The sequence below is a fragment of the Vigna umbellata genome, chromosome 6 (genome assembly GCF_029865625.1).
Source record: "Vigna umbellata cultivar VRB3 chromosome 6, Vumbellata_1.0, whole genome shotgun sequence".
Lineage (NCBI taxonomy): Eukaryota > Viridiplantae > Streptophyta > Magnoliopsida > Fabales > Fabaceae > Vigna > Vigna umbellata.
Window position 1 is genome coordinate 27,071,601 of NC_142170.1, and position 12,082 is coordinate 27,083,682.

Here is a 12,082-nt window from a genome sequence, read left to right on the forward strand (position 1 = left end):
TGTGCTATATGTAATAGTAGGATTAGGATAGAATAAAAAATGCAGAAATAGAATGTTCAGTTTGTTTCAATTTTGTTGCAAGGAGGCGGCTCCCCTCTAAAGAAGCAATTTTTCTCTTCTGTTATTACTCTTTTGCTTGCAGTACCTTATACGTGTCTTAGTGTGAACATGGATGATTTTAGATTGAATTGACACAATAAGACTCTAAAAAATTGATGCAGTAAGCAACTTTTAATACACACTTACATCATCATTAATCAATTATATTAACCTATTTTCTTTTTTCTATTTTTGAATTAATTTACTCTATGAATTATTGTTTTGAAATATTTTTATTTTTTATCTTAAAAGTATATCATCTTCTTGTTGGTTGAAGCAGAGGTTAATTTCTAAAAGATTTAGATATGTTAGAACTTGGAAGGTAGAGATTCCTAGTTTCCGTACTTTTAAATTAAAAGATTGGTATATTAGGAAAATAGACATCTAAACGGCCTACTCTATTTGTTCAAATGTTTAGATTTTTAAAACTAGAAAGGAGTTGAATTGCATTTAAAGTTGTATATATAGTAATGAAGTTAAATAATTGCATACTTTTTTATTTCTATTTTATTACATTCATCATTACAATATGTGCAGTTAAGCTACATAGAAGTGATTGACAAGTGTTTTTGGTTAGTTAAAAATTGTAATTGCAACATACTTTAATGCTTCATTTTTCACATTATATTGTCTTTTCTTATTTAGTGTATAATCTTTTGGGTGGTTACTTTAGGTTAGATTGGATAATAATTTTTATACTTAAATATATTTTAAGTTTATGCATTTACCTGAATATTATATTTTAGTTCCTTGTAAAAAGTGTTTTTTTATTAATAAAAATGTATGTTTTAGAATATGATCATACATCATGGCCAATTTTTAGGACCTGTGACTTGACTTGGGAGGACGATGGTTCCTACCAACACAGTATGGTGAATTAATAATAAATCACTTTCTTTTTTTCTAAAATGAAAGTAATGATGAATATTAAATTGTAATAATTAATATTATAAAGCAGAAAATAAGGAGAGAGCGTGAAAAAGAACTAAGAAAATGGAGATTTAGAATTAGTCAATTTGCATATGGATGCATATTTAATGTCACCCTCTTAGGTGTTCTTGATCTTAATCAAAGCTTCACTCATTTTTTTAATTCTCTTTGCTTTGTTCAATCAACATTAGAACTTTTCATATTTTGTGAATTTTTCTGTTGGCACAACAACTTATGTTGGGAGATCAATTTCATTCTTTTTAGTAAGTGTATTCTTGTATATATTCTAATTTATTTTGATGATCTAAAAATTCATAATCAATATTATAACAACATTTTTGTATTCACTTCTTGTGTATCAGGGAGTCCTATTAGCTGTGTTACAAGATTTGGAGACTATTCTGCTAAAAAATCTCAAGTGGTAATACAAAAAATTCCGACTTTGTCCTCATTTTTTAAAATACTTGTATTTCTTTATGTTGTGTATTATTTCCTTAATATTACTCCTAAAATATTCTTTCCTTAAAATCTGAAGTTCCTTCTTCAAATGTTGTTAAGAAATTGGAATGATAAGCTGGTAGTTTGTCAAGAGTTTATAATATGATTTATGTAGATAAAAAGTGAAACAAAATCAATCCTAATAAAGTAGCTAATTGTGAAATTAGCTCGTGAAATAAATCCCTTGATCTAAGGGATTGTGAGTTGACTTTCCCCATAAAAGGAAAGTCGATTGTAAATGATTTTCCTTGGATTAGTTCTCAAAGTTTAGTGATTTCACTCAACTGATTTCAAATTCTTAGCCATGGGTCCAATTGATATTGCAAAGCGATATAGTGCCTACAATGTTAACGGATTCAAGTTTAGGATCTTGGAGCGTGACTTATGGCTTAAAACACAAAATAGTGGAGTGTTTGGTACATTTGGAACCAGGAGTTATGCAAGTACTAGTGATAATCAAATGCAATTTGGAGGTGTGCCTTATTATGGTCGATTAGTGGACATAATTGAAATAAACTACCATGGTCGTTTCTCAATTGTTTTGTTCAAATGTATGTGGGCTAATACAACTACTTCTAGGGGGATTGTGACTGATGAGTTGGGATTTACAAGTGTATGTTTTGGACGCTTGATTCATACCGGTGATAATGATGATGATGAACCATACATTCAGGCATCAGAAGCACAAATGGTATATTATGTAGATGATGAGTTTGATAAAAATTGGTGCATCCCTGTACATATAAAGCCTAGAGACTTGTACAACATGGGTGAAGATGATGTTGACAAATTTCATGAATGTGAACCATTTCAACAACAAAACTTAGAAACATTATTTCCCGATGATGAAAGAAATATACCATTAACAAGGTTTTAATTTTAATTTTAATTTAGTTATTCTGTTTATTTTCTTCTTTATTATATCTTATATAGGTGGTTTAATTTTTATTTATGTAATTGTTTGTAGACCACTTGAAGATGAAGAAAATGACATTTAAGAAGAAGGAGAGAAAACATCATACACAGCAAAGTGCCTCTCATACATGGGGTCACACAACTAATCATCCACCAGCTCCTCAAGTCCAATCCTCACCCTCTCTTTCTGCCCCTCAAAGAAGTAAGTTCCTTTTTTTTTAAATGTCTAATACTTGTTTTATTCATGTTATCATTTTTTGACATTCATTTATTTATAGGAACATACAAACTAAAGCTACCTTCGACAAGCCAAAGCACATGCACTCCTACTCATATTGAGTCCCCAAATGCATTTGCTTTTCAATCAGCATGGACTCCTGCACCTATTCAGTCCCCAGATGCATTTTTTCAGTCATCAGTTCAAGTTAATGTAAGTGTTTCAATTACATTAGTAAAAACAGTAAACATAAAATTTTATTTAAAGACAAAAATTGTGGAATCTCTAATCAGTAGCAACAACAAGGGAATTTAGTGTCATACCAATAAGAGAAGGCAAAACTTTTAGAAATGTGGGCAATTGCTGTATCAGAATTTTAGTAGTGATTGTTTGCTGTTTTATGTAATGTTGTTGGATGTTTCAGCATTATTTCCTTGCTGTTTTATACCAGTAAATTTTTCTGTATTGGACTGTAAATATGCCACATTAAAATCTTTGCTGGCTGTTTTGACTGCTGTTATGTAGTAAAATCCTGACTGTTTTGATTGGTGTTACTGCATTAAAATCCTTGTTGTATTAGACTGTTCTGACTGTTGTGTCTGCACTAAAACATTGTTGTTTTGTAACTTTATTGGGCTGTTTTACTCATATTAAAGCGCTTCTGTTTTTATCTCATATGCTGGTTGGTTACATATGCTTGATATAACTTATATGGAATGGTCAAACTAATTGTTGATTGTGCTGTTATGAAGTATGTTAAGAGGATTGGTTGCTGTGATCTTATTTTTTTTATCTCTCAAAAGTACATTAGATGTGTTATATGTATTATTTGTTGCTAGTCACGTTGAGAAATCTTTTGTATTATACAAAGTGATATTTGGACCTTAAAGGTTAGGACAATTATGTTAAAAGTCTTCTGTCATTTGTGAGATGGCTAGAGAATTACTCTTGAATTATCCAAGAAGGTTTTGTATGATAAAAAACTAGAAGTAGTTCTGTATTAGAATCTTTTAGAAGAAGTACATATGATAAAAAAAATGCTCTGAAAATGCAAAATCAAAGCTGAACTAAGAATTGGAAATCAAATGAAGTGCACTCACCTTGGCTAGAAAGTGCCCAATGCATAGGTCATAGTCAATTGGTGCCGTCATGCCTTTGTTATGAACTATCTCTCCAAGGATACGATCAATAGCTGCTCCCTGTTCCAAAATACCAAGTAGGAAGAAAATGCAAAGAAGTGTCAGGTGTTAGCATGTAGAAAAAATAAAGGTTTTTGTGACTACTAAAATGTTAATTGCTGGTGCAGATGGAATCTGACAACAAATGCCTGAAATTCAAAGAAACGTGACTCACTAAGTTAACTCACTTTTTTGTTGAAATTTAATAACAATAATGATAATTTCTTTTGCTTTCTCATCATCCCTTGTGTAGCCCTCAAATGAAGATGCTCTTCATTCACCACCTCAAGTAGGAGAAAATTCTCATGTACAAGATGAACATGAACAAGATGAAAATCAGGATACTCAGTTGGAAGTTGAACAAGAAAGGCCACCAACACACAAGGGAGCATGGTTGGTTGATGTTATTGGTAAGACACAAGTTCAACATATTAATGCTTTCATTATGTTACTTATATGAATAGTTACTGCTGAAGTTGTTTGACACAAGAGTATTTGACACAAATTTTCTTTCTTCACAGATGACCAACGTAAGATGACTACCAAACACTTAAAAACAAATGATGTTTGGAATTTGCCTCAAAATGAAAGGATTATTGTACATTGGAATGAGGAATATCAACCAATTGGAGATGGTGGCGCATTATTGAATCGATTCTTGGGAAGTATCGCTAGAAACTTCAAGGTATTCCCTATTTGTTATTCTTCTTGGAAGAAGATTCCCAAAAGTTACAAAGAAGACATGATTCAAAATACCATTCAAGTAAGTAATGTAAATACAAAATACCATTACAAAAAAGACATCCAAAATTTATTTATTGGGTAATTGTTGTTAATTTTTTATTAAAATTTGTTTTGAAGACAAAGTTTGAAGTGAATTCCGATATTCAAATCAATTACATCTTGAAAGCGCTTAATCATAAATGGAGAGATTGTCGGCAAGAATTATGGCAACAAAGAGATGATGGGACGCGAACTAGAGATGAATTGATTGCCATGGCTCCAGAAGGCATAGATAGAGATCATTGGGCTTCTTTTGTTGACTATCGACTTGATGAAAGAACAAAGGTAAAACCTACATTTCTTTTCATAAAATTCTTTTATGATTTAATAACTTTTTTTATCACAATGTTAGGAGATTGCCCTAAAAAATAAGCATAATAGGACAAAACAAACTCTTGCTCACACAGGGGGATCCAAGAGCATTGCAAGGAAGAGGGAAGAAATGGTGAAGTGTTATTTATCTTCAATTTTTTGTTTCTCATAATATTTATGATATACCTAATAAGCATTTGTTAATTTTCATAGGAAAACGAGTGTGGGCACAAAGTTAGCAGAGGAGAAGTTTGGATAGCTACTCATAAGAAGACCAATGGAGCTTTTATCAGTGATGAGGCAAGGGAAATTGGTGTAAGTTCCAATCTTTTTTTTGTGATTGGTTTAGTTATATATCTCTTTATAGTCTCGTTCAAATGATATTACTTAAATGAAGAACTCAATGTCATGTGTACTATATACATGTCTATAGATGTCATGTAATAGATACATTATAGGAAAAAAGAACCTTTTTACTATAAGTAGTTGGTTGTTCATGTGTTTTGTGTTTTCTGAATTATTGATGGTTAAAAGCATTGATTCTAGTAGAAATTGACACTTACACATGATTGCTATTGGTATTAAGATTTAAGTTCCTTAATATGATTGTCATTACAGACTTCAATTTGAAGAATGAGTATTAATTGGTCCCATCCATGATGTCACGTGGATACCCTTCTTTCAATCAATCTTATATGGATTTCCAGTTTTATTGAAATGATGGATTTCTTTTCTGAGATCTATTGACCTTTTACTGGTTATACAACTTTCTTCAAATGACTAGTACCTTGTATCCTGACTTAGTTAAAGGTTTATATGCGAATGCTAGATTAGAAGATGGAATTATTGTATCAGAGTGAGAGGGATAGATTTGGTCCTGAATAATGATGTATGGACTATTGTTGGTTTTGGGTTAGGCGGGATGAAATCTCATAACCCAAGTATAGACTTTGCACTTTTGACCCTGGAAAATATAATAACCCAAAGATAAGATTTTGAAGATAGTGAAAGTATACTCCTGTTTTTGCTACTGTTTTTGCACACATCTTAAGTTTAAATATAAGTATACTACTGCCAACTCAATAGTTTGTCTCTTTATACAAATGCAATGTTTTTAATGTTGGCATCATTGATTATGTTGTATGTAGGAAAAAATTCAAACATATGAATCTACAACATCGTCTCAATCAAAAGAAATATCAAGTTTAGATTCATTAGCTCATGTTTTAGGAAGCCAAGAGCATTGTGGTCGTGTTCGCGGTCTAGGTTTGGGTCCTTGCCCATCTAAAGTCTTTGGAGTCCATGCTCGTTCTCATTTTGGATCATCTTCATCTACTCCTTCTAATGTTGAATTACAAGCTCAGGTTAATGAATATTTAAATATTTATTTGGTTTGTTCCCTTTAAGATTAACATGTTAGGTATCATATTTCTCACTTTTTAAATAAATTTTTTTGTTATAGGTATCTTCATTGACTTCTTCTAATGTTAAATTAGAATCTCAGGTTAATGAATATTTACTTGGTTTATTATTCCTTTTAAGATTAACATGTTAGGTATCATATTTCTCACTTTTTAAATAAATATTTCTGTTATAGGTATCTTCATTGACATCACAAGTCAATGAAATGAAGGCAATGATGACACTTTTGTTGCAAAATCATCAAGGTTCATTGCCTTCACAGTTTGTAGTATTTCAACGATCATCGGTAATAATTATTAAATTTATTTGTATGATTTTTTTAATTAAATATATTATCGACTAACTATTATATTATATTGTAGGTATCTGATCAAGGGAGTGGGCCAAACAATAGATGTAATGAAGAAGAAAATTAGATATTGTTATTGAATATTTTTATGAGTCATACTTTTAGTATTGAACATTTGTACTGAACATCTATATTGAACATATGTAATGAACATCTTTATTTTTAATTTTTATGCATGAACAATTAGTTGTATGAATGATATTAGGTTGAACAATATAGTTTATTTTATACAATATTATTCAATTTTAGTTCATATTAATTTATTGTTTGTTTTTTCAATAAAATCATTTTTATCATAATCTAATTTTATCACAATAAAAAAAGAATGAACTGTATAAATTCCCGGCGGTTTTAACCCCAGTAAACTATACATGCAAAATAGGGACGGTTTTGAGATAACCCTAGCTAGTTCCGGCGGTTTTTGAGTAACCCCGTAATTCCCGGCGGTTTTCACAGAACCCCCGCTAATTCCGGCGGTTTCGACAAAACCTCTGGTATTTCCGGCGGTTTCCGGAAACCCCCGCTAGTACCGGCGGTTTTTTCCAGAACCGCCGGTAACTACTTGGCGACGGCCGTGTTCCCAACGGTTGGTCCAACCGCGGGAAATGTGATTTGCGGGGGTTAAAACCGCCGGTAATATTGAAAAAAACCCCGGTAAAATTACATATTTTTGTAGTGCATAATAGTGGGTTTGTAGACTTAGATCAACATAATTAAAAAATATTTTAAAAATTATAATATTTTTTGTAATTTTTTAATTTTAAATTTGAGAATCTTATGAAAATCAAGTTTATTAATATTTAATACATGTATAACAATTACAAATAATACTTAAAAACTAATTATTTGTTTTTTATTACAAGTAAAAAAATTACTGTGATGCCACTTTTTTTTATAGTGATGGCAGATCAGTCCTATAAGAAATTAACTTAAAACTGAAAAAAAAATCAATTAAAATTTAATTATAATTCCATAGTACTGATTAAAAAAAGTTAATTTCAAATCCATTTATTCATTTTTTTTAATATCCCTTATTTATACTTGGTACGTCCTGTAACATCCCAATAAATAGTAATTATCATTAATCAGAACTAATCACATTTACAGAAAATACAGTGCAGTCTTAATATTTACAACAGCTGCTCAAAAATTAAAACTGGACGTACTACAATTACAGCGTTCAGAGTCTATCAAAAATACAAAATCAAATCTGGATGAAACAGTTCTGCAAAACTATATACAGAACTTCCAAAATTCAGTACAGAAAATCTAACAGCCATTACAGAACGAGCACTCTACTGCTCAGCTTTAACTTCAACTTCTACCAAGTTGACATCCTCCAAATTTTCTTCTTCCAGCATTGTTTCCAGGGGTGCCTCACCATCTGCTCACATCCACAACGGATGATCATTGCATTGACAAGACGGACATACAGAAACAGTAGACAACACAAGGAAATTGCAAGGGTAAGCTTAGGTAATTTAATTCAATACAATCAACATATTTTAACATAGCAAATCAATCATACATTTCATACAACATTAGACATATATCCACGCATACAGTAACTCATTCAGATTCTCATAATTAAAGACTGTCCGGACTGTATGATCCATGTATCTACAGGCGTTCCTGCACCCGGGTGATGTAGTAACTGGGATACCCTCAACAGCTGCCACCCGAGGTTAACCCTTATCAGCCCAAAGTACTATGTAGGACTAGAGCCTCCTGCCATTCCCACGCATGAACTACTCTCCTCTACATGAGGATAAGCAATCACGGAATATCAGGATGAACAGCCATCAGTAGCTTATCCATGGTCATACTACACTACTTCTCATATTCACATCATGGATACGTTCCTCCTTGGAACGCTCATTCACAGTCCAATCCCATAAAATTCATTCAAATACCATTCGCACATATTAACCAGTTCTCTTATTCACATTTTCATTCTATGTTCCACTCTCTTAATTTAAACAAAGTTTATCATTTAATAGATTCAGATGATTGTATTACAGTACACTGCTATCAAGTTTCTGAACAAAAGAAACGCACCATTATTCATTCACAGACGTTGAGACAATTGACTAATTTAATTGAAATTGAGTCTAAAAGATCCAAATAATACTTAGGAAAATTCTAAGTATAAAGACTTGAGGTTAAATGAAAAGGACCATCACAGTTTAAATGATTTCAAATAAATAATCAGAGCATTAGTAAATTCGGAAACGAACACTGCCAGTCAAAGACCGAACGTTAATTAATAAATTGAACGAACGCTGTGAAGTTCGCTCACGAGCAATGATAAGGACGAGCGTTCAGTAGAAACTGAACCCTCCTTAGGACGAACGCTAGGTCAATGACCGAGCACCAAATAGAACAAACGCTCATCGGAACGGACGTTCGGTATCAGACCAAACGCTAACTAGGACGAACGTTCAATCTAAGACGAGAGTTCCTTTGGACGAACGCTCAGTCTAATACTAAGCGCTGCTTATGACGAACGCTGGTAAACAAAACCGAGCGTCCTAACTATACTTCAATTTATTTTCAATCGTGGTACAAGCTAGGCCAAGCCGAACGCTCACACTTAACTCTTGACACCAATAACGCTCGTTCTTAATCAGAGTCCTTTCCAAATGAAAGAACCCTTATTCTAAAGGAAATTGCAGGGAAACCGAACGGTATAAGACCGTTCGATAACGAGCGTACATGATCAATCAGAGAAGATCAAAACCTCCAGATTTTTCAAATACGATAATTTCACAGATTTCATATGATTTGAACTTTAATAATTTCACCTTCACTATAAATCTCATACATTACAGAATTCATATTAGAATCTCATCAATACAGTATTTTCCAGTTTCCCAGTTCAAACATCTCATCATTTACATACAGTTCAAAACAATATCATTCCACACCATACAGAATTTCAATCACATTCCAGAATATACATCTTATTCTCTGCATACAGCTCAACCAATAACATCATCAACATATAATTCCCAAGTTTATCAGTCATATACAATCAGTACAATAGACTCGTGCTTGCATACTCCAAAATTCATAGATTTCATACAATTCAAACATTCAGTACACTTCATTGCTGTCATAAACATCAAACAAGTATTAAATTAAATTACTCAAGCTTCCCTTACCTGGTCTAGCAGTGTACTTCCAATTGCTTAAGATTTTCTCTCGATCAATAACAGCTTCTACCCAATGAATCACTCCACGATTTTCACTAAATCTAAGATACCAAAAATGACATAAGATTAAAACCTATAACCCATGCATGCAACCAGGATTTGGTTCGCATGACCTAAAACAGACAAGTGCAGGGACGAGAACTTACCAGTCCAGATTTTTGGTTTTTGTTCGGTTCAAAACAATGCTCACAGTGCAGGGAAGGTTTCTACGGTGTCTGAAATGATATTGGAAGAGATGATGGTGAGTTCTTTCGAAGAGGAGATGAAAGAGTGCAGAGAAAATGCAGAGAAGATGGAAGATCAGAATTCGAGAGGAAGATGATGATTGCATGTAAGGAAGAGAAGTGTTTTTCAGAGAAATCATTTTCTCTCCCTCGTCAAACGGTTGAGCAGTTACACACTGCCACCTGGTTTCCACTACAGCTTTTAGAAGCTTCCAAGATGACATATGGCATTCAGTGCATGCTGAGAGGAAGTGAGTGGATTTTGACGTGGCAAGGTGCAGTAAAAATGTGATCAGAGAATGGATTAGTGTGCATTAGTTTATCAGGTTCTCACACGTCCAAACTCAAAATTAGTCGTTGCTAGTTAAGTTTACCTATTAGATTCATTCACGAAATAAAAAAAATCATGAAAACTCGAAGTGATTATGATCCATTAAATATGGGCAAATTCAGTTGACTTTTTTTATATTTTTTAATTAGTTGATTATGTACATTAAATTCATAAAGAATAATCTTACATTTAAAATTATGAACGAAATAACCTCGGCCAAAACCCTAATATGTGTTTTGTTATTTGCATTGTTGTTGCTATTACTTTTTACGGGAGAAAATATTATTTCGATAGTAGATTGTGAATATTATTTTATCTCCTTTACAAACAAAGTAAAATTACAGTTTTCTATGTACAGAAGTCTCAAAGTTTCACACACATGAAAATATTATAGTCAAAGTTATACTTTTCTAAAGGAATTTTAAAAATCATTGCATGGTCTTTTAATAATATATAGCATTAGTTGTGTACTATATAATAATCTTTTTAACTAAAAGATAACGAAAATCTTTGGAAAATTTGGTGGTACGTGTTTGATTTTGCACCTACCCTATCTAATATCATCAACATGTAATTAACTAGCTTTCTGTATTTTAAGGTTCTTATATTTACTTTCACTCTGGGATTACAGGTTTGATTTTGTACTCTTTATTATAAGTATTTATAGTTGAACCATTTATAATAAATGATACTTAAATAACTTATAGTATTATTAAAATAATATGATGGTTTTAAAAATACTAAAAGTAAAAATAAAAATATCATTTTATTTTTATTTTATTTTCAATATACAAAATAAACATAAGATTCTGAATAACAGATATCATAGTGCTTATATTAATAAGTTATAATATTATCCACTAACAAGAACAAATTTCCGTACAAAATAAATAAAAATGATAAATTAATATAAAATTATATGGATGTAAGACATGAAAAATATAAATTGATATAAATGACTAAAGTATATACGTTGTATAACAACAAATAATTAGTTCAATATGTATATATTAACAAATATAAAGTTGTATTTATTTATTTCAATTTTTTAAATTAAATATTAAATCTATAATGAATTTCTCTTGAAATCAGCTATTATTGAATAGTATGTCGTTATCCTCTATATCTATAATCATATATAAAGAGGATACACTTTTCGGTATCTTCTTTTTTTCTAATTTTATTCTCTTTAATACTATTTTTAAAATTTAAATAATTATTCATAATAAAAATCTATTTTTTAGTTTTATCATTTTACTAAGTACTTTTTTAATTTAAATAATTATTTATTGTAAGAAAATTATTTACACTTTTATCGTAACCACTTTTTCAAATTTAAATAATTACTCATAATAAAAGAATTATCTACACAATATTATTTAATATTTTTGTTTCAATAACTAAAATTTATTTTGTTTATAGTTACATTTAGAACTAATACACACTTCTTTGGTGTTCTTTCTTATTTTTCTAATTTTAGTCTTTTAATTACTATTTTAAAAATTTAAATAATGATGGATACCTATTTTATTAATATTAATATGCTATAAATGTTTTTTAAGTTCAAATTTAAATATCATTTTGAATAAATATAATTAATTATTATTTT

At 30.9% G+C, this 12,082-nt stretch overlaps 2 protein-coding genes across 2 annotated transcripts; both read left to right on the forward strand.

Moving 5' to 3' along the window:
- The first annotated feature begins 1,831 nt into the window (after positions 1-1,831).
- On the forward strand, positions 1,832-2,404 carry LOC148197088 (uncharacterized). Its single transcript, XM_088093602.1, has one exon. The coding sequence runs from the start codon at positions 1,832-1,834 to the stop codon at positions 2,402-2,404; it is 573 nt and encodes a 190-aa protein (XP_087949728.1).
- Positions 2,405-2,498: 94 nt separating this feature from the next.
- LOC148197089 (uncharacterized) lies at positions 2,499-6,956 on the forward strand. Its single transcript, XM_088093165.1, has 11 exons — positions 2,499-2,644; positions 2,721-2,872; positions 4,091-4,247; positions 4,359-4,600; positions 4,699-4,905; positions 4,973-5,065; positions 5,146-5,247; positions 6,081-6,296; positions 6,395-6,436; positions 6,530-6,640; positions 6,717-6,956. The coding sequence occupies exons 1-11, from the start codon at positions 2,506-2,508 to the stop codon at positions 6,768-6,770; spliced, it is 1,515 nt and encodes a 504-aa protein (XP_087949291.1). The 5' UTR covers positions 2,499-2,505; the 3' UTR covers positions 6,771-6,956.
- Positions 6,957-12,082: the final 5,126 nt, after the last annotated feature.